Source organism: Ylistrum balloti, unplaced genomic scaffold, assembly GCF_031769215.1.
Source record: "Ylistrum balloti isolate Yb309-2 unplaced genomic scaffold, AGI_CSIRO_Ybal_v1 Utg369980, whole genome shotgun sequence".
Lineage (NCBI taxonomy): Eukaryota > Metazoa > Mollusca > Bivalvia > Pectinida > Pectinidae > Ylistrum > Ylistrum balloti.
The window spans coordinates 853,120-877,255 of record NW_026782068.1 but is presented as its reverse complement, the minus strand read 5'-3'; the positions used below and the strand labels follow the sequence as shown (position 1 = coordinate 877,255).

Genomic DNA, 24,136 nt, shown 5'->3' with positions numbered 1-24,136 from the left:
CCGTTTTCATTGAATGACGTAATTCGACTAATTTTAACAATATTTCCTTACCAACATTCACACATTACCATTGCGGTTACAAATATAAAAAAAGATTGAAAAACCTGTTTAAAGAAATAACTTACCTGTTTTGAAATCATCCAAATAAGTATATCTAATTAGCAAAAACACTTTCGTGACACAAGACTGAGCTCGAATGTACGATGATTATGAAGTAAACCTCATTACAATTTAACTTCGACTTGGTTATCATTCTCATTTGCACATGTATACACATACTCGTCGTTAGTAGGTATATGAAGTTAACGATATTTACTGAATGATATGGCCAGTTCACCTCCCAAAATAGATTTGGTCTTTCAATTTTCCTCAGTTGCCTTCAAGGTTTCAACATTTAGGAACTTATTGTCATTGACGAGTCGTAAAAGGACGAAACAGTTGTATGATGCAGATTGATTCATTGTTAAGCTCTACTTCATCTCATATCAATTCATATCAAAAGATGTCATTTGCTTGTGTCTTTTTGTACAATACCATGCAGGTGCTACTGAATGTATGAAATGTAGTTGCAAATAAAATATCGTCTTTTTATTAACGAAAATAGAAAAACGTTATCCTTGAAACAACAAGGATGTCGATGTCTCATCTACATAAATGTAAAAGTCGTTTTCACCCCAGACACCCGATTTAAGCTAATCCTTCACCCCAATAGACCCCTTATATTATAACCCTGACCTGACTATTGTTTTCCCCAGTCATCTGTCCTAACATTGATAATGTTGTTTTCCCCAATCACCTGTCCTAACATAACTTACTGTTGTTTTCCCCAATCATCTGCCCTGACATAACTTATTGATGTTTCCCCCAAGTACTCAGTTATGTCTTACCCTGCTAAATGCAAGAGCGATAAACTCTATATAACAAAAAGACTTATAACGAAATTCAATTTGGAAGGTCATACTGTTACAAAGGTAAGCATACTCCTGAAGCAACGATATTTTTGATAAAGGTAAGTGATTATGTGAGTAGCGCGCTGAATTAAATAAAGTCACCATGCATATAATTACGGCATTGGCAATAATGACCTATTCCATCAGTTATATGTGTACAACAATCTATATGTACTTACAATATACTGTATCTCGTATTTGTTTACTACAGCACCAAATGTTCAAGGTGAAATCTACCAGTATGTTACAGGTTTAAAATGCACTACTGTTAATCCTTAATATTTCTCATGGGAATTATTTTCATTAAGTCGAAATGAGTCACTAGCGAATTCAAATAACCTATTTGTATGAAAATAAGTGTGGTTGTTGATTCGAATAACACCACTGGAGTTTTAAAGTGTTCATGTCTCTAATAGCGAATCATTCTCGAATAAATGTCCAGATCTAGATCAACGGCAAAGAAATTGTGTATTTGCAAATATGTTCGAAGGAAGAGTTAAGTTAGCGAAATATAAGTGAATTGCGGTATCCAAAACCGAGAGGGAACTAACACAAGTCGTATGTTGAAAAGTCCAAGCTGGTCATATCTTTGTCGTCAGTGATATGAAATGTCATTTGTATATGTTCTATGTCTTTACCATTTTGTAGGTAGGTTTTTCTATGTATTTCTTTGTTTCTTTCGTTCTCGTACTCTTACATATAAATCGTTTGTCGTCACTAGTAACAATTGAAAAAAATGATGTGTGCCATTGCGGTTACATATTTCTATATATTTGCAATTCTATGGGTTATGAAATTGTCGTAATGATTTTCTCCTTCAGTCAGTGACAAAGCGACAACGGTGACAACGGCATCGCCTTCAGGGACTGACAAAACTGCTACAGAGACAACGGCCTCGCCGTCAGGGACCGACAAAACTGCTACAGAGACAACGGCATCGCGTTCAGGGACTGACAAAACTGCTACAAAACTGAGACAACGGCATCGCCTTCAGGGAGTGACAAAACTGCTACGGTGTCAACGGCATCGTATTCAGTGAGTGACAACCCTGTTACAGTAGTATATACATTTGATCACTTGCTTGCCTTGTTGTTCATTGAATATTCCCATATTCCCATATATATTGTTAGTGAATTACACATGTATTTAATAACCTTCTGTATTTCTCATGATAGGTTTTGATAATCGTATAACGTCACATAGTTACATATTACATTGTAAAGTATCAATGGAGACCATATATGTATATATCCGAAATTGATAAAATATTTTCCTTAATAATTCGATAATAAGTATGTTTACTTCATTGTCATTTCATATTTGATCTGTAGATTAACAAAGACTCGTTGAAATAAAATAATGATAAGAAAAAAACTTTGTCTCAGTTAATATATCATTTACGGAATGGAATGAGAGATATTTCCTTATGCCACTGCGAAAAAAAGTTGCATATCTTCATCTGATGCTCATAATCAGGATGCATTTTTATTTGAATTACCAGCAACCTAAGGGAAACAATGGGCCTTCTTCTACGTCATCCTCAAGTACCACAGGTAGGCCGTTTTCATTGAATGACGTAATTCGACTAATTTTAACAATATTTCCTTACCAACATTCACACATTACCATTGCGGTTACAAATATAAAAAAAGATTGAAAAACCTGTTTAAAGAAATAACTTACCTGTTTTGAAATCATCCAAATAAGTATATCTAATTAGCAAAAACACTTTCGTGACACAAGACTGAGCTCGAATGTACGATGATTATGAAGTAAACCTCATTACAATTTAACTTCGACTTGGTTATCATTCTCATTTGCACATGTATACACATACTCGTCGTTAGTAGGTATATGAAGTTAACGATATTTACTGAATGATATGGCCAGTTCACCTCCCAAAATAGATTTGGTCTTTCAATTTTCCTCAGTTGCCTTCAAGGTTTCAACATTTAGGAACTTATTGTCATTGACGAGTCGTAAAAGGACGAAACAGTTGTATGATGCAGATTGATTCATTGTTAAGCTCTACTTCATCTCATATCAATTCATATCAAAAGATTTCATTTGCTTGTGTCTTTTTGTACAATACCATGCAGGTGCTACTGAATGTATGAAATGTAGTTGCAAATAAAATATCGTCTTTTTATTAACGAAAATAGAAAAACGTTATCCTTGAAACAACAAGGATGTTTATGTCTCATCTACATAAATGTAAAAGTCGTTTTCACCCCAGACACCCGATTTAAGCTAATCCTTCACCCCAATAGACCCCTTATATTATAACCCTGACCTGACTATTGTTTTCCCCAGTCATCTGTCCTAACATTGATAATGTTGTTTTCCCCAATCACCTGTCCTAACATAACTTACTGTTGTTTTCCCCAATCATCTGCCCTGACATAACTTACTGATGTTTCCCCCAAGTACTCAGTTATGTCTTACCCTGCTAAATGCAAGAGCGATAAACTCTATATAACAAAAAGACTTATAACGAAATTCAATTTGGAAGGTCATACTGTTACAAAGGTAAGCATACTCCTGAAGCAACGATATTTTTGATAAAGGTAAGTGATTATGTGAGTAGCGCGCTGAATTAAATAAAGTCACCATGCATATAATTACGGCATTGGCAATAATGACCTATTCCATCAGTTATATGTGTACAACAATCTATATGTACTTACAATATACTGTATCTCGTATTTGTTTACTACAGCACCAAATGTTCAAGGTGAAATCTACCAGTATGTTACAGGTTTAAAATGCACTACTGTTAATCCTTAATATTTCTCATGGGAATTATTTTCATTAAGTCGAAATGAGTCACTAGCGAATTCAAATAACCTATTTGTATGAAAATAAGTGTGGTTGTTGATTCGAATAACACCACTGGAGTTTTAAAGTGTTCATGTCTCTAATAGCGAATCATTCTCGAATAAATGTCCAGATCTAGATCAACGGCAAAGAAATTGTGTATTTGCAAATATGTTCGAAGGAAGAGTTAAGTTAGCGAAATATAAGTGAATTGCGGTATCCAAAACCGAGAGGGAACTAACACAAGTCGTATGTTGAAAAGTCCAAGCTGGTCATATCTTTGTCGTCAGTGATATGAAATGTCATTTGTATATGTTCTATGTCTTTACCATTTTGTAGGTAGGTTTTTCTATGTATTTCTTTGTTTCTTTCGTTCTCGTACTCTTACATATAAATCGTTTGTCGTCACTAGTAACAATTGAAAAAAATGATGTGTGCCATTGCGGTTACATATTTCTATATATTTGCAATTCTATGGGTTATGAAATTGTCGTAATGATTTTCTCCTTCAGTCAGTGACAAAGCGACAACGGTGACAACGGCATCGCCTTCAGGGACTGACAAAACTGCTACAGAGACAACGGCATCGCCGTCAGGGACCGACAAAACTGCTACAGAGACAACGGCATCGCGTTCAGGGACTGACAAAACTGCTACAGAGACAACGGCATCGCCTTCAGGGAGTGACAAAACTGCTACGGTGTCAACGGCATCGTATTCAGTGAGTGACAACCCTGTTACAGTAGTATATACATTTGATCACTTGCTTGCCTTGTTGTTCATTGAATATTCCCATATTCCCATATATATTGTTAGTGAATTACACATGTATTTAATAACCTTCTGTATTTCTCATGATAGGTTTTGATAATCGTATAACGTCACATAGTTACATATTACATTGTAAAGTATCAATGGAGACCATATATGTATATATCCGAAATTGATAAAATATTTTCCTTAATAATTCGATAATAAGTATGTTTACTTCATTGTCATTTCATATTTGATCTGTAGCTTAACAAAGACTCGTTGAAATAAAATAATGATAAGAAAAAAAATTTGTCTCAGTTAATATATCATTTACGGAATGGAATGAGAGATATTTCCTTATGCCACCGCGAAAAAAAGTTGCATATCTTCATCTGATGCTCATAATCAGGATGCATTTTCATTTGAATTACCAGCAACCTAAGGGAAACAATGGGCCTTCTTCTACGTCATCCTCAAGTACCACAGGTAGGCCGTTTTCATTGAATGACGTAATTCGACTAATTTTAACAATATTTCCTTACCAACATTCACACATTACCATTGCGGTTACAAATATAAAAAAAGATTGAAAAACCTGTTTAAAGAAATAACTTACCTGTTTTGAAATCATCCAAATAAGTATATCTAATTAGCAAAAACACTTTCGTGACACAAGACTGAGCTCGAATGTACGATGATTATGAAGTAAACCTCATTACAATTTAACTTCGACTTGGTTATCATTCTCATTTGCACATGTATACACATACTCGTCGTTAGTAGGTATATGAAGTTAACGATATTTACTGAATGATATGGCCAGTTCACCTCCCAAAATAGATTTGGTCTTTCAATTTTCCTCAGTTGCCTTCAAGGTTTCAACATTTAGGAACTTATTGTCATTGACGAGTCGTAAAAGGACGAAACAGTTGTATGATGCAGATTGATTCATTGTTAAGCTCTACTTCATCTCATATCAATTCATATCAAAAGATTTCATTTGCTTGTGTCTTTTTGTACAATACCATGCAGGTGCTACTGAATGTATGAAATGTAGTTGCAAATAAAATATCGTCTTTTTATTAACGAAAATAGAAAAACGTTATCCTTGAAACAACAAGGATGTTTATGTCTCATCTACATAAATGTAAAAGTCGTTTTCACCCCAGACACCCGATTTAAGCTAATCCTTCACCCCAATAGACCCCTTATATTATAACCCTGACCTGACTATTGTTTTCCCCAGTCATCTGTCCTAACATTGATAATGTTGTTTTCCCCAATCACCTGTCCTAACATAACTTACTGTTGTTTTCCCCAATCATCTGCCCTGACATAACTTACTGATGTTTCCCCCAAGTACTCAGTTATGTCTTACCCTGCTAAATGCAAGAGCGATAAACTCTATATAACAAAAAGACTTATAACGAAATTCAATTTGGAAGGTCATACTGTTACAAAGGTAAGCATACTCCTGAAGCAACGATATTTTTGATAAAGGTAAGTGATTATGTGAGTAGCGCGCTGAATTAAATAAAGTCACCATGCATATAATTACGGCATTGGCAATAATGACCTATTCCATCAGTTATATGTGTACAACAATCTATATGTACTTACAATATACTGTATCTCGTATTTGTTTCCTACAGCACCAAATGTTCAAAGTGAAATCTACCAGTATGTTACAGATTTCAAATGCACTACTGTTAATCATTAATATTTCGCATGGGAAGTGAGTCACTAGCGAATTCAAATAACCTATTTGTATGAAAATAAGTGTGGGTGTTGATTCGAATAACACCACTGGAGTTTTAAAGTGTTCATGTCTCTAATAGCGAATCATTCTCGAATAAATGTCCAGATCTAGATCAACGGCAAAGAAATTGTGTATTTGCAAATATGTTCGAAGGAAGAGTTAAGTTAGCGAAATATAAGTGAATTGCGGTATCCAAAACCGAGAGGGAACTAACACAAGTCGTATGTTGAAAAGTCCAAGCTGGTCATATCTTTGTCGTCAGTGATATGAAATGTCATTTGTATATGTTCTATGTCTTTACCATTTTGTAGGTAGGTTTTTCTATGTATTTCTTTGTTTCTTTCGTTCTCGTACTCTTACATATAAATCGTTTGTCGTCACTAGTAACAATTGAAAAAAATGATGTGTGCCATTGCGGTTACATATTTCTATATATTTGCAATTCTATGGGTTATGAAATTGTCGTAATGATTTTCTCCTTCAGTCAGTGACAAAGCGACAACGGTGACAACGGCATCGCCTTCAGGGACTGACAAAACTGCTACAGAGACAACGGCATCGCCGTCAGGGACCGACAAAACTGCTACAGAGACAACGGCATCGCGTTCAGGGACTGACAAAACTGCTACAGAGACAACGGCATCGCCTTCAGGGAGTGACAAAACTGCTACGGTGTCAACGGCATCGTATTCAGTGAGTGACAACCCTGTTACAGTAGTATATACATTTGATCACTTGCTTGCCTTGTTGTTCATTGAATATTCCCATATTCCCATATATATTGTTAGTGAATTACACATGTATTTAATAACCTTCTATATATATAAAATATATATAAAATCATGGAGTGAACGATATTGTCTAGTATAAATATACATTTATCACTTGCTTGCCTTGTTGTTCATTGAATATTCCCATATATATATTGTTTGTGTGTTTCACATGTATCTAATAACCTTCCATATTTTTATGATAGTTTTTGATAATCGAATAACGTCACATAGTTACACATTGCATTGTAAAGTAGCAATGGAGACCATATATGTATATATTCAGAAATTGATAAAATATTTTCCTTAATAATTCAAGGATAAGTATGTTTATTTCATTTCCATTTGATATTTGATTTACGCAACAGTTCATATTTGATCTGTAGATTAACAAAGACTCGTTGAAATAAAATAATGATAAGAAAAAAACTTTGTCTCAGTTAATATATCATTTACGGAATGGAATGAGAGATATTTCCTTATGTCATCGCGAAAAAAAGTTCATATTTTCATATAATGTTCATAATCAGCATGTATTTTGATATGAATTACCAGAAAACTAAGGGAAACGATGCGACTCCTTCTACGTCATCCTCAAGTACCACAGGTAGGCCATTTTCATTGAGTTATCTGAATGACGTTGTTCGGATAATTTTAACATTATTTCCTTTCCAAAATGTAATAAAAGGCTTGAAAAACATTCTAGAAACTTATCAACCTTTTTATAGAAATATCTCACTTTTTTGAAGTAATCCAAATAAAGATATCTTTTAAAACGTGTGTTGAGGAGAAATAAGTATATCCAATGAGCGAAAACACTTTCGTGGCACAAGACTGAATGTATGATGATTATGAAGAGAACCTCATAACAATTTAACTTTGACTTGGTTATCATTGTCATTTACACACGTACGTACATAATCGTCGTTAGTAGGTATATGAAATTTATGATATTTACTGAATGATATGGCCAGTTCACCTCCCATTTAACATTGTTATACTACCTCTAGGGTTATGAAATTGTCATAATGACTTTTTCCTTCAGTGAACAATAAAACAGCTACGTACACGACGACAGCGTCTTCGACGAGCGACAAAGCAGCTACGTACACGACGACAGCGTCTCCGACGAGCGACAAAGCAGCTACGTACACGACGACAGCGTCTTCGACGAGCGACAAAGCAGCTACGTACACGACGACAGCGTCTCCGACGAGCGACAAAGCAGCTACGTACACGACGACAGCGTCTCCGACGAGCGACAAAGCAGCTACGTACACGACGACAGCGTCTCCGACGAGCGACAAAGCAGCTACGTACACGACGACAGCGTCTCCGACGAGCGACAAAGCAGCTACGTACACGACGACAGCGTCTTCGACGAGCGACAAAGCAGCTACGTACACGACGACAGCGTCTTCGACGAGCGACAAAGCAGCTACGTACACGACGACATCGTCTTCGACGAGCGACAAAGCGGCTACAGAGACGACATCTTCACCGGAAAGTGAGAGAATATCTTTTCCCGTGGTTATTGTGATAGTGGTGACTCCTGTTGTCGTTCTTTTTGGGATTATTTTCATGGTCATCGTCTGTAAATGTTGGAAGATACGGAAACAAGAGCTATCAGGTATAAATATCTTTTTACGATACCTATTGTTTCCTTTTCTTACAAATGTAAACCTACAAATGTTATATATTGCTTTTCTATACTTCATCAGAACATCTGACGAAAACTTCAGTGGGATCGGATGACTGTACCACGAGAACAGGCGAAAACAATTGGCGCAGATATGAATCCCTGACCCATGTGGAGTCTGGAAATGAAATGAAGCCTCGGCAACTGATCCCACGACTACAAACCACTGGAGATATGAGGACATCAACACCGACGTTTGAAAGTGAAAACCAAATGCCTTCGTCCATGGTGGGTAGTATGGCATATAACAATAGGCTGTATCAACTTTCCGCCAGTGACAAACCACATTGGATCAGTAACGACACGCTTTCGTCACTAACATATTACACCGGCAAAAGGAAATAAACGGCTCGTTCATGACATTCATCCCTCGTAATGGATGTGTTATATCTTTATACTGTTTTCTTGTCTGTAGTATACATATATCTAAGAATTCATACGTTTAGAGTGCTTCCCATTGAATTTGGAATATTTGGAACAGTGTTATGGTGCTGGGAAAAAGAAATGAAGTGTTTATTCTTTTTATAGCAAGATCAAACTATTTGCCGAATGCTGTTTTCATTCAGATGCTTTCTTTTTTTAATTTTGTAGTTTATGCACATATATAAAGAACATTTGATCAGTTTCCATCTGTTGCAGAAATATACAATATAGTTTTTGCTTAAATTGATACGAATTCAAACATAAATGTAATTTATTTCCAGATAATTGATAATCTTAACCTCTTATTTTCTTCTTTGAGCTTGAAATGAAGACAAAATTATATCGATCTAATCCTGAAACAGTTTTTGTATTTGATTGGTCAAATTTGCTCAAAAATAGTTGTATGTAAAATTTAGAATAAAACTTTTTAGAAAACCTAAACTGACATGATTCTCTGATAATTTGTGAGCGATAATCTAATTACTTTCTAGGATTAATAGCATGCCTCCTTGCAAAAGCACGAAGAATCAAGGAAGGGACCAATTGTTGGTGTTCGAAAATGGTTTTTTTCTTTTTTTTTCTTTCAAAAATAACAAAATGTGTCATAACATATCCCTCATTCAGTGATTGAAAACGAAAAAGAAATCTAAAAAATACCCAATTGTTTTCTGTATTTCTATAATGACTCATATACACCATGGAGGTATATCACGATATGATAATGTTTTTACTAAAGTTTTAGATATTTGTCTGAAAAATGTGCAATTAAGAAGAGTAGGTTGATATATATAAATACATTCATATATTATTATTTGTATATCAACGTTACAAATTTTAAGTAACTGCTTTCTACTGACCACGTGTTATGTAGCGAAGAAAGATCAATTTTTATCTGGTTTTGTTAATACTGTTATGAAGATTTTAGGCATGCTTTCTAGAACCCATTGCCAAATGTCAAGCAGCATTCATGGAAATCATTGTTGATAATAAATTGAACTGGATTATCTATGTTTATAACTGTTTAAATTATTGTATTTCTAATAAAATTATCTTCTATCTTTTTCCTCTTATTTTGTGAAAACAAGACAGAAAATGTCAACCTGTAAAACAAAATGTTAACTTAAACTTAAATTCGTTGAAACTAGAGCAAAATATAAAAGACTTACATGTAGACTTCCGAAAAAGGGCGAGGAGACTAAGACCAGGTGATCTGGAAAAGTAAGCGTCTTCAACTTCTTCGACGACAACTGTTGTGTAAATATTGGTCAATTAAATTAAGTAATGTCTCTTTCCCAAACGAGAGCAATGTAAACAAAGACCAATGCTTAAATGTTCATCCAGTATAACTTCACAACATAAAATATCGTTGTCAGCATACTATCATGGAAGGCAACTGCAAAGCAATCATATTGGGATGATTTGTAATTGCTTTCGTACTTATCAATGGGACGGAAGAAAGCAATTTGACAATGTTGTCCATGAAAGCAAGTTTACTAATACTGTCAACCGTGGATGTAGATGGCAGTATAGCAATGTCTTTTGTTTATTTATCGGAAGTGCTGATAGTGACCAAGAAAGCAAAGTGCAAATTCAACTTTGAAAAATCTTTACATAAGCAGTAGTACCAATGCCTAATATTGGTCATGTAAACAAGCTATACTTACACTCTGAACTTGTTTCAGTAACGTGTACATACATTTATATGTAATATCTAGATAATATAAAGGAAATACTTGGTATTGTGCAAGGACATGCACTCCAAGCCACGTTTTCCAAAATCTGTATTAAACGGTGTGCTTATTAAAGGCATCAACATGGAGACGATGAGACGGGTTAACATTAACAACTAAAACAAATTATTTCCTTATGGCTAGAAGACTTAAATTACCTGCATATAAGACATATCAAATTTATCTTTCCACTGTAGTTGTAAACTTTGTATTTATAAGATATAGGTTTTTAAAACAAATAAGGACATGAAACACATTGCAGCCACAGGTGCAGAACAAATGATACGCGTATATTATACATTATTTACTGATACTAAATCTTACACTAATAACATAAAACGGATGTCCTGCGCCTTTCAGGCCATTTCAGGTGCAGTGACATTTGAAATTACCAAGTTTGAGATGTTTGAGAAGTCAAAACTCAATACAAAGAAACAGTGTAGCTAATATGGAAAGTTGCCAATTTAAAATCATATATGAATCAGAAAGGAAATGATTGAGTAGACAATATATGTTTTAACTGAAGATGATCTTAAATAATCTCCTGACTTAATACACCATTATATACAAATGATGTCTTCAGTGACAATTGAACTTTCACATTTTTTATATTCCTATCTAAATTGCATTATATTGATCGTTTTCTAATTCTGTAAACAACAGATCATATTTGTGATTTACCCTGCCCCCTTTTAGTACCCCAAAGCCCCACTTTTACCTCATTTATTTCGCAAAATTCCAGGAGGTGATAAACCGAATATACTGGGCCAAACCAGAAACTTAATATATATATTCATATCATGCCTCTTATTTGGAATTGTATCCATGTAAATGTACATCCTGGTATTATACATATCCTGAAAATCGGTCTAAAAATAATTGCTGCATTGTAAGATTATGTCCCTTGAAATCGATACCCTGGTAAAAAAAAAAGCCTTAATAATTGCCATTGTTGACAAGATCTTGGCTCTATGGCAACATATTGTGTTTACAAGCAATAAATGACCTAAACCTCACAAACATATATAAATGGACAGCGCCTGGGATGGGAAATTTGCCATCTCTTGATGATTAGCTCTGATCACGTGTCCAACTTGACACCTGAATATTCTCATGTCCTGTATAGTTTGACTCCTGAGCATTCCTCCATCTTGTTTAATCTGTGAATTGTATATTCTATACCTTGTGAAATAAAATTACTGGATATCCTGATATTTTGACTAATCTGACCCCTAGTCTTTGATATCCATAGTAATCTGAATCCTGGATACTTTGACATTCTGGATAACCTGACCGCGTGTGGTTTGGTATCTTTATAATCTGACCCCTGGATATTCTGACATTCTGACTAATCTGACCTCTGAGTATTTTGATATCCTTTGTAATCTGACCCCTGGATATCCTGACATTCTAGTTACTGTGAATTTGACATTTTGTCTGGTCATTTTTACCGATCACTCTACGACGTACCTGCACACCAATTTGTCAGAGATCAGCGGATAAATTTCCCTTGTAATTGCATAAAAAAACCATATAAAGCTCGTTTCATGTAATTTCACGTTGAATGAAACTTCATTCCAGCTCCTGTATATATAGATCCTTAACGCAATCAATTGGTCGGCTGAAGAAAATGTCTCTTTAACCTGATCAGCGGAGTCTCAGACTAGCAAGTGTGAAGTTCATGTTTTCGAACCCTAGAGGAAGCATTGAAATGAATAATGATCTCTGTTACATATATACTTCATATTTAAGTAAATAAAGAATTTCGTTTAACACTGGTTACCTAAATCATTATTTGATATATTCCTGAACGGAACGCCAGACTCGTGCTGTATGTGATGAGAAGTATAGATTTGACTTTTAACCTCAATGCCTGTGTTGCTGGACAATTTTAATGAAAATGTTATTATCGACCAAAAACGTTATACTTGTAAATGTTTTTTTTCCATATAAAGTATAGACAACTTTACCCCTCCACAACGGGAAATGTGCGACATTTGAGGTGTACAATTCACCATTATGGTAATTAAATTAACCTCAACATCCTTCCACCCATGATTCAACCATATATTGGTGCTGAGAAGAAGAAAAGTGTTCGGACATTTTAGTCATTTTGACTACTTTTTGCCCCGCCCCTCAGGTCCCTGATGACAAAGGACAACATGCATCATAATTTGGGTTCATCTTTGACCATGAAAGATTCTTAATTCAATCGAAATAGATTTACCGGGTATCAGGCCCGTTTATGTTATCTGTAGCATTAACAATCAAAACAGCAGGCTAAGAAACCCTTTGAAAGTATTAAAGTGACGTCATTTCACCATTTCCACCCCTTCCGCGGCAGTTTCTAAAGTAAACTAGCCTTCACGCAAGATATCTATCTGTCAATCCAGAGTTGTAAGAACTGACGTGAAACAGATGGGAGACCTTTGGAAAAATACGAGTCGTGAGAGACATCGTTCATAAGATATGAGCACCGACATCACACTTGAATCTACGTTATGTCTAATTATCATGTGTGCGGTTTAAGGGGAAGTAACTCCAGTTGAAATAGTGTGTTATAATTTTGTACGTGTTTTGAAGATCTGAATCCAGTTTGTTTATTATCATTGTTATTATTATTATTATTATTACAGTCTTAACGGCCCGTCAACACATAAAAGGTCATTAGGGCCATCAACCGATAAAACACATAGCGATCCAAAAGGAAATAACATCAAACTAAAAGGTAAAACACAAATGCTAAAAATCTTAAATGGGTATATTAACACAAAAAATTAAAATTTAAAGTCATAGTCCATAAATCAAGCCAACATCAATCAGGTAATCAAGAATTTTACAAATCTCAACAGTTTCAAAAACGGTCATTAGACTTGTAAGCTCCATCAAACGGCGTCACCAGATGACACTCAATAGAATGCTAGTGGTGGATCAGATTAGCATTTGACAATCGATTGGAATCATATCTGTGGGCCCTCTCTGCTTTTATGCTTTTTTTAAAAAAATAAATAATGCAGTTGAAATATTAACATGTTAAATGCAATAAAAAAATATATGAATCGCGTTAAGTATGAATTATGACGTCATTTTTTCGAATCCGAGAAATTCGTCATATGGACAAACGCTTGAGGTAATTCTTTGGTGATAAGGCAGTATGGGATACTCTACCCTGGCAGGAATTACATTTGTGTAAATGAATACGTCACATTAGTGTTGATTGTCATTTTCATTCGAAATAACGAATATTGAATCACGAAATGTTTTTGATCATGTCACAGTATTTTCACAAAGTTAAAAATACATTATGACAAAATACTGAGACAGATATCAGCAGTTTCCAAACGAGTTCGAGGAGACAGCGTAGACTCTGTCAGTGTTCACACAGACACCTGGTCTTAAATACACCATCAACAAAGGCTTTCCACATTTCATCATATTATTGGCTGCGGCGAATTCAATCGCAGACGAGTTCTGAAGCGGACTTGATAATCCTACGATCTGTCCTGGTATATGTTTGACTAAGTTGCGAACGATAGCTTTAGCAATGTCTTTACCATCAGCGTAAAGCGGAGCGATCTGATTGTGCGAATCTTGAGACCGAAGCACACCATAACCACATACTTTGTTATTCCGCACGGCAACGTAGGTCTTTGACTGGTCATGACGAATCCAATTCCTTATATATACCTCGCGTGGAACTTGGTGGATTTCTGCATCGTAAGAAAAAAGGTCGGACATATCGATATCCGAAACAGATAGAACTTGGAAATGTTCCTCAGTACAAGGTTTTAAAGTGTCGGGGTTGATGAGTCCGTAATTATACCAGGTCATGTATGATTTTTGGACGCTAATACCATAGCGTTCCTTAATCTTATCAACATAATGAGGCCAGATAAAGGTACCAATGTTTGTACCTGTAGGAAATCTGGTACAGAGTTCTCCAAACAACTGATGTCCCACCTGATCATCCTGGTAACTTTTGTCCACTATCCACAATCCCATGTTGGTCATGGACGGATTATGTGCAAGAAAACCATGGCAACCTGAAAATATGAAAATTTAATTGTAATCAATTTTCCCCATGAAGCCGTACCTCATACGTTATTCATTATAAAACATAATGTCATTTCTGATAAAATTAATTTATATATTTCTTTCCATATCATTTTCAAGGAATTCCTAGCTGTGTTCGGTCAGCTATATCAAACCTGTCTGCATGGGTTCTTTACCCATCGACCTGTGACCCATATCCTTCAACCAAAGTCAATAACTCATCTAGATTTTATTTATTCCTGTGATCTGTTATTCGAAGTCGTGAGTAAACTTATCATAAGAATTTAATTGGAGTTGTCTCCCTTGTAACACTAAATGTTGATGATTGTTTCTATGTCGTTTTTCAAATTATCTACATATCTATTTAGATTATATATTATGTGTTTAAACATGTACTCTTGTGTCCATCATCATCATCATCATCATCATCATCATCATCATCATCATCATCATCATCATCATCATCATCATTGTTTACCGATGAGTTTCTTTGATGGTGTTTCTGCCACTACGAATCCCCGGGGGTCAGTCTTGATTGCGCAGTCTAGATACGCCTTTTCCATGTTCCAGTCCAGCACAGTCAGTAACTCGTGAACCTTCGGTAGATCTTCTTTCTCCATATCTCTCACACAGAAGTTAGTACCAGACCTAGTGAACAGCCTGCCAATAAAAAAATCGATTTCAAAATATGTATTTTAGTAGCCGTTACAAACACACATGAAAGTAAATTTCATATACAGGATAGCTTGTGACATCAGCGACAGTGTAACGTTACTGTGTTGATATGGTGAATTACCACAGTTACTGATAATACTTTACATATAAACCCTCCCCCAATTTTTATTTTCATTTCTTTTTTATTTTTATTTTTTAATTTTTTTTTTGAGGGGGGGAGGGGGTTTTGTTTTTTACGTAATAACAATCTTAGTCGTGATAATATGGCAACCAATTTGTATCGTTTAGGTCTGTAACCAACTTAATTCAGCTTCTGATTTTTTTGTTATTTTAAACTATTTACATGATTTTATGTTTGCAAGGCTATTCTCCTTGTTAACGTCATTTTATAACTGACTGAAAAAAAAATAAAATAATTATTTTTGATAAATGAAATAGTTTTCCTTAAAACAAAAACAGATTAAGCTAAGATATTTATCAATGGTAAGGTATCACTGGGGTTATTTGGGTGCTCGAATACACAGGTGTGTAGTTTTGGGCGGGGGATTGGACGTACACGACGTGTGACGGGAAGCACGTGAATTCCGTGGGGCAGGGCGGACCAATACAGGGTGTATAGTTTGTAGCTTCATTCACGTGGTTTATACTACGGATTATATATTTACATTACGGATTGAACATTATTTGCCAGAAACTTTGCCTAACAAACACTCGTGCATATTGATTTAAATGTTCTCCTATTAAATGTATTATTCTGAGACGGTTACTTAACATAAGACAGTTCTAATAACCGATTGATCGTGATAATAACCTTGTTAAAAAAAACACACACACAAAAAAAAAAAAAAAAAACAATTTACTCCCAAAATCTACAATGAAGTGAATTTTACTGGTTTCGAGTCAATTAGATATGAAAATTCACAGTTCAGCTCCCTGATCATAATCATTGATAACAACACTTATTTAATAATCAAGTGCTTACTTCATAATTTAGATAATGGACTGCTTAATATATGCTAAAGATTTCAAGTTGAGGCTAAGTGTGATCCCAAAAATTGTTAGCAGAAACTGACACCGATTAGGTCTCTGTAGATATGGAAAATATGGTGAGGCAGATTATTAATATTTCACGTGAATGTTTTGACAAATAATTTTCTTTAACGTAATCATCAAGTACTGCTATGTGTCACAGTCCAAACCATAATTTTGTACATTTTATCTGTTTACATGTATGAAATAATATCCCAGTTATTCTGAACCTTTCGTACTTAAAATTTAATGAAATAATTTCGATAATATATCAACTAAATACTGTCTATCTGTTTTTCTTAATAATTCCACGTAAAAGATTTAATTACGGATTCTCCGGATCCGAGTTCTTAATATTTTAATTTAGTCTCGCGAGAAAGGAAATGTACATGTAAGCGAGAGCAGCGGTGTAGATTTCGGCAGGTCGATAATTGCTTGTATGGCGTTAGCCAGCGCAAAATACAGTTTGCGGTAAGTTTTTAAACCTTCATAACACCCTTATATTTCAATGTTTTCCCGGAATCTGTTGTGCTTGGTATTTTGGCCGAATATTAAAGAGATATATATATATGCTTATAACGGCCGATGAGTACAGTTCAAGATACATATGTTATGGGTTTAGTATAACTAATATTTGTGAATTGCATTATGTATTTAGTTATTATAATCAGAAATAGTCAGTTTATTTATCAGAAACTTGAAATTTAGACTAGAATTTGCTAATGGAATTATATCAGTTAATTAACTGCAGACAGTATGATATGGTTGTAATAATAGAATATTTGTGTATATTATGAGATACTAAATGAATATATGTATAGCTTAGTAATAGGAATGGGATATTTGGTTAGACATGGTTATATTATGTAATTACATTTCTACCCCATGATGTTGGTGAGGACGATGATGATACTACTGGTACAGAGATGGTACATGCTTGTGTCCTATGTTGGCCAAGTCAGCTGTTGTTAACGTACGGTGTGGGCAAGGCAGTGTAGCCTGATCCCATGTCCTGTGTGGGCAGTCCTGTAATCATATGAGGTCTGGTGTGGACTGTTGCTGTATACAGTCTGGAGGCAGACCTATCAGCTGTATATGCTGTCCTGTGTGGACAATTATGAAGATGTCCTGTGTGGGCAGTCCTGAGATGTCCTGCGTGGACAATTATTGAGATGTCCTTTGTGGACAGTACTTGGTGTCGTCATTGAATCTGTTAACAGGGAGGACATTTGTTCAATTCGGTGCACGAGCAGGTCATCCAGAGACGTTTTCAGAGTCTTTACCAGAGACATGTCTAGATGCTTGGCTTTATAGACTGTATTATATATTTCTATAATTATAGTCAGTGGCGTAGCCAGGATCTGAAGTTGGGGGCGGCAAAAATCTGGCAATGCCGGCGAAGCCGTGCGTCGCGAGCGCCGAAGGCGCGAAGCTTTGGCGAGGTGTCTGGGGGCCCTCCCCCCAGAAAATTTTGAAAGGAAAATAACGACACAATAATACTGGGATAAGTCGATATAATGTATTGAAATAAATCAAAGTTAGAAAAGATACAAATGGAAACAAAATAATGTCGGACTACATGTACATAACAATAAGAAATATCAGTAAATGACAACATACATAAACATCAAAAATCAGCATAGACTACTGATCAGGTAAAAAAACCGAGTTTGTTAGGGTCAAATGGAGAGTTAGCTGGCGTTTTCTTTTCGATCAATAATATTCAAGCTCAAAGCTGTCTCGCAACCCCCCTCCCTTAAAACACTCAACGGATTTACACGTTTCACAAAAGTCACCTCTGGGACAATTGGGTGGGGGCAGTTGCCCCCCCCCTCTTGCCTACGCCAGTGATTATAGTGTGAGAGTGTTTATGAGTGAGTGAGTAAGGTGTGCTTAATTATGTTAGATGGAGATGTTATGGAGATATATCTTGTTATGTGTATATAGTGTAATAAACTTGTACATATTGTATTTTGGTTGTTTTAAGCCATTCTTTGCAAGTCGTGCTCGTCCAGGTTACACTATGGAAAAATGTGTAAAAGGCTTATTGATAGGTTTTTAATTTACAAGTACACGTGTATTTGGGATGAGCTACCTGTTAGTTTTATTTAAACACAAACGGACACAAATTTACCTATAAACATATCGGTATACAAAAGTGGGTACGTAAGGACAGACAGGCTGATACACACTAACTTACCTTGCAATCGAAGATCTAGCGCTTGGCCAGAGCCTTGCTTTAAACAAAATCCGCATAGCAGTCTTCTCTCTGCGTGTAACTAAATATATCTGTTCTCGATAGCCGTATGTCTGTTTATATATCACTAGAAATTAATCTCACAAGATGGAACACCCGATTGAAAAGTGATAGGTATATTTATAGACCGTGTGTATATTGTATGTATCACAATTGTTGTCATTGTGAAAATTCCTTAATTCATTCCATTTTTCAGATTTTTTTTATATAAACATGAATCAGACTTTCGTATTACATGGTAATACGCATCCACCGCACTACACCTACATAATTTTGGTATTCATTTAAGTCAATATGGATTTTCCTCAGTCGCCCCCAAGGTTTCAAAATTTAGCCCTTATTATGTACCTCTGGTACCAGGAATATCCATATAACACTTAAATTATGAATATATTCTAGTTTGATTTCAAACTGAAAATGAATCAAGTGAATAAACTTAACCCATTTAACATAATATTTTGTTACGCCTGTAGGTTTTAACTAGAAACAACTAGAATGCGAAATTTCATTAAATATTAGCGCTATATCTACTTGTACGGAGCGATACACAAATATTCCTAATGGTAATCGCACTAATTCTTATCTGACAGATTCACATATATCTATAACACAGTATATTTCTTGTTTTATATGTCGCCTCGTGAAGAGTCAGGGTAATATTGTTTCGATGTCTCTTTGTAATAACATGTGTATATTTTAACGAATATTGTGTCTCAGTAAAGGTATTTGCTGTTATGTGTCATTTCTTGATCACACCGTCCAACATCATCATAGTACGTTACAAAACTGAATATCAGTGTTTATTTTTTAACCTCATGCTATAAATCAAGGTAAATGTGCGATAAATAGTTCCTAGAGTGTGTTTACTGAAGTGAATGTGTAAGTGGGTCTATTTTTATTTGGATTTTCCCCTTATACGCATTGCTATTTCTGTACCCAAATATCACTTATTATAGCTACTCTGCATCCCAGAATAAAATTCCAGTATTTCTCAATTTCATGGAAAGCCTATGCCTCATATCATTAATGTCTTGACATGCAGCTCTAATATCATTTTACAAAAATCACGTTTATTTTTATTCATTTTTTTTAGAATTTTATTTTTCTTTTGTCTGAAGTTTCCAATAAAAATATTCAAAAGTACATTATCCTTTAGCCGGAAGTATGATATTTTATTGTTGGCCGGAAGTATGTTTTTTTTTTGTTGTTTTTTTATTCCATTTTAATAATTAAAATATTCACAGTATCCTGATGTTTTGATCTCGACCAAATCGTATACATATATTCAAGTTGTTTTTAGTCGAGGTTCAGAGAGCGAGTCAATGTCCACAGAAACGGGTATCAGCTGAGTTGGAAATAAAAAAAAAAAATTAATATTTTTTTCTAGTCAGGAAACTAAATGGGATATATTCTGAAATACTAAAACATAAATTTAAACAAAACTGTGTCCTTGATTTAAAAGAAATTAATTTATTATAACGTTGTTAGGAGGGTAATATTGTTATTTCAGTTTCATTTATCATACCTATAAATGATACTTCAATGTCTACTACAAATCTGGCAAATGTCGTACGATTTTGGGTTAAAAATATCACTTTAAAGAACTTAATAGTGTTTCAGACATTAATTGGCCATCTTATACTTGCTCTATATTGATATCCTCTGTTCACAATTAATAACAATAACTGTTTTGTGTAATTATATTCCAATTTCATCATGCTAGTACTTTGAAAGGGTAAAATCTGTTAACGTTCAACAAAACAATAATAGAAAAAATGACACTCTTACGTCACCTGTGATTTAGTTTAAATTTATTTTATTGCATAGGATTCCTTATTGACTGGGCGACATATGAATAAAATAAAAAGTTCTGATTTCCTAGAAGAGAAAGTAGATTTTTTTCTGTGCCATTACAAGTATAGTTAGATTTGCGTGAAAAAGAAGTCTTTTAACTAATTGATTCGCAGAATGGACGTGAAAAGGTCAAAGTCACCAAACCCGACCACATCGGTATTTCCCTGCGTACTCCGGTTTTATTATAACAGTAAGACACCCACGCGCTTCAATCCGGCCAACAAGTTGGAATAAAGTGTTTAGCAGTTGTTGTAAAACCTGACCTACACGTACATCACATCTTCCGGATTGCTGGAACATGACCTTGATGACCGTCGAACCTGTCATTACCATCCAGAGGTGTTGATCACGTATGCCGGACTGAGTATGTATGCCTGCACACGGTACATATTCACGTCATGTGTGTTGTTTGAGAGATGCATGTTTGTGAAATATGATGTATATTGTATATATTATTAAACATATGATAATAAATTATGTTAATTAATAAAGATTTCAAACATTCCTTTGATGAGTTTGGGCATAATGTCAATGAGTTGGCAGATAGTTTTCTTAACACTAACAGGGATTTCTACACGACGGCGTTTGGGTGCGGGGGAAGCCATAATAAAACACTGTAAATGACAAATAGATATCGATTACCAAAAAAAATAAAAGTAAATCAATAACAAAAAGAAAAAACTATCAATATCTGATTTGATATGATGTAAATATACATAGATATGAATTCCTTTGTTTATTACAGTGTATGTAATGAATTGTATTTAAGTTAATTGTTAATTCAGTGTGTGTGTTTGTAAGTGTGTTTGTAAGTGTTGACTGTAGCGCATATCGTGTGGGAGGGACTCCCAATGCAATAACGTGCAAATACACAGTTCAGTTCGAGTTATCTCCCCTTGAATAAACTTTGGCCACTTCACATCGACATTTGAACAGAAACTCAAATTCGATGACATGAACTATAAAAACAACACGGTGAAAAGAGAGGAACTAAAACCAAATGTTTTGTTTTCAATCCTTTTTTTTTGTGTGAAATATTTCGTGAGAAATAGACACAAGACGAAAACATTGCATGTGGAAATTGAAATGTCAAATGAAGAATATCTATCGACATTTTGTGAGAAATATAATGCAATAGACAAAATGACGTTGGTGACCTATTGGTTTGGTTACTTTTAGCCCCTTCATTTCCGTTTGTGACCGTCCTTCGGCGTCATGGTATACTGACAAATAGAAACCACTGAACTGTGAAAGAACGAAAGAAAATCTTACAACTTTTCACTGATTTTCAAGTCATATTGGTTGAAATGATTCACATCAGACGTGAAATGTTACAATCGGGCACTAATATCGTTTTCAGTTCACACTTTATGAGAGCAACCTCTGATAACTCGACGCCATCAGGGAGGAGAGTAACTATTTGCTCGTTCTAACATTTTTTTACTTGGAGTTGTTCTGTAAAATGTTTTTGTAGAACTACTCAGAAGACGACAATAAGTATAAAATATGTGGGTAGTTCCTGCACTGTTGGAACTCCTAATGTAAAAACCACGCTTAATGTAATAATTATTACATTAAACGTAACGACTGCTTCGCTTATTGTAATGAATATCGGAATTATTATATTAAGCGTAAAAATATCAACGGATTGAAATGTTTCCTGACAAAGTTAAGATGCTAAATCCTTAAGAATGCTTATTCTATCAGTTAACACTTTACACGATGACCTGTACTAATTCTACAACCCAAGAATTCGGACAAGACAATTAGGAGTAGGTAAGGGCAACGTTCATCGGAAATCTCATCATGAAGGTATTGGTTACCGCCAAAACTTCTTTCGTCAAAGTTGATCACACAGGTACAAGACACACTACAATATCAACATTTACCCAGTTAATATCTACTTTTCTTATTTCAAACATAAACGCTGGAACAAGAAACATGGTCTGAGTAAGTTTTATCCTTGGTAACAACTAAATGTATATTTACACAGGAACAATAGTCGTACTAGTTCATAAACAAAACAACAAGAAAATACCAACATGGCAACATAATCATCAGCCAAACTCAAACTCAATAAAACTAGAGTAAAATATGAACAAAAAAAAAAGATTAACACGGAGATTCCTGAAAAAGTACAAGGAAAATTAAACAAAGTGTTCAGGAAGAGTAAGCATCTTCTGCTTCATTGGTTGATAACCCCTCCTCCTCCGACCCGAACCAACAAATGATGGGCTATTAGATATATGGACTGTGTTATCGGTAACCGAATCAGCATGGATGTCATCAAGAATTATTACTGTACAAATAATCGCGATGGATTTGACATCGTAAATGAATCACACGCCAAATTTAAATGATTTTCAATATGACAATCCGTGATATAATGCGTCACAGATTCGTTTGCACAAAGATACAAGTATATCAACTAATTAATTAGATGTATGATTCGTGGTAATGGTGTACATCAAACGAATCCCGCAGTCTTATAATGGTATATTGTAATGTCTTAGAAGTTGGATGCCGCTGCTTTGTAAACATCCAAAAGGAGTGTATCAGCCTGTGATTGGTCTATTTTTTCTCCAGGAACCAATAAAATTACTTCCCTTGTACCTCCTATTTTCCCATGAGATATTCCAAGGTTGTCATGACATGTTCCGGGGTTGCCATGACATGTTCTGGGGTTGCCATGACATGTCCAGGGTTGCCATGACATGTTCTGGGGTTGCCATGACATGTTCCGGGGTTGCCATGACATGTTCCGGGGTTGCCATGACATGTGTTGTGGTTGCCACGACAGGTTCAGAGGTTGTCATGACAGGTTTCAGGATTGTCATGACATGTCCAAGGGTTGCCATGACATGTTTCAATGTTGCCATGACAAGTTCAGGGGTTGACATGACATGTTCAGGGGTTGCCATGACATGTCCCAGGGTTGCCATGACATGTTCCGGACTTTACATGACATGGTCCGGGGTTGCCATGACAGGTTCGAGGGTTGCTATGATAGGTTCCTGACTTTCAATGACATGGTCCGGGGTTGTCATGACATGTTCCGGGGTTGCCATAACATGTTCCAGGGTTGCCATGACATGTTCCGGGGTTGCCATGACATGTTTCTGGGTTGTCATGACATTGTTCGGGGTTGTCATGACATGTTCCGGGGTTGCCATGACATGTTTCGGGGTTGTCATGAAATGTTCCAGGGTTGTCATGACATGTCCCAGGGTTGCCATGACATGTTTCGGGGTTGCCATGACATGTTCCAGGGTTGCCATGACAGGTTCCATGGGTGCCATGACATGTTCCGGGGTTGTCATGACATGTTCCAGGGTTGTATTTACATTTGGCATTGCTAACGCGCACC

General features: G+C 35.4%; 1 protein-coding gene across 1 annotated transcript in view; it reads left to right on the top strand.

Annotated features, from left to right (window-relative positions):
• LOC132547822 (fibrocystin-L-like) overlaps positions 1–11,348 on the top strand; it is a 44,821-nt gene extending 33,473 nt beyond the window's left edge. The window contains exons 38-46 of the mRNA XM_060211624.1: positions 1,772–1,985; positions 2,427–2,503; positions 4,280–4,488; positions 4,955–5,006; positions 6,764–6,972; positions 7,605–7,656; positions 8,095–8,556; positions 8,771–8,976; positions 11,262–11,348. Of these exons, the coding sequence (XP_060067607.1) occupies positions 1,772–1,985; positions 2,427–2,503; positions 4,280–4,488; positions 4,955–5,006; positions 6,764–6,972; positions 7,605–7,656; positions 8,095–8,556; positions 8,771–8,976; positions 11,262–11,348 (1,568 nt within the window). The remainder of the gene's footprint in view (positions 1–1,771; positions 1,986–2,426; positions 2,504–4,279; positions 4,489–4,954; positions 5,007–6,763; positions 6,973–7,604; positions 7,657–8,094; positions 8,557–8,770; positions 8,977–11,261) is intronic.
• Positions 11,349–24,136: the final 12,788 nt, after the last annotated feature.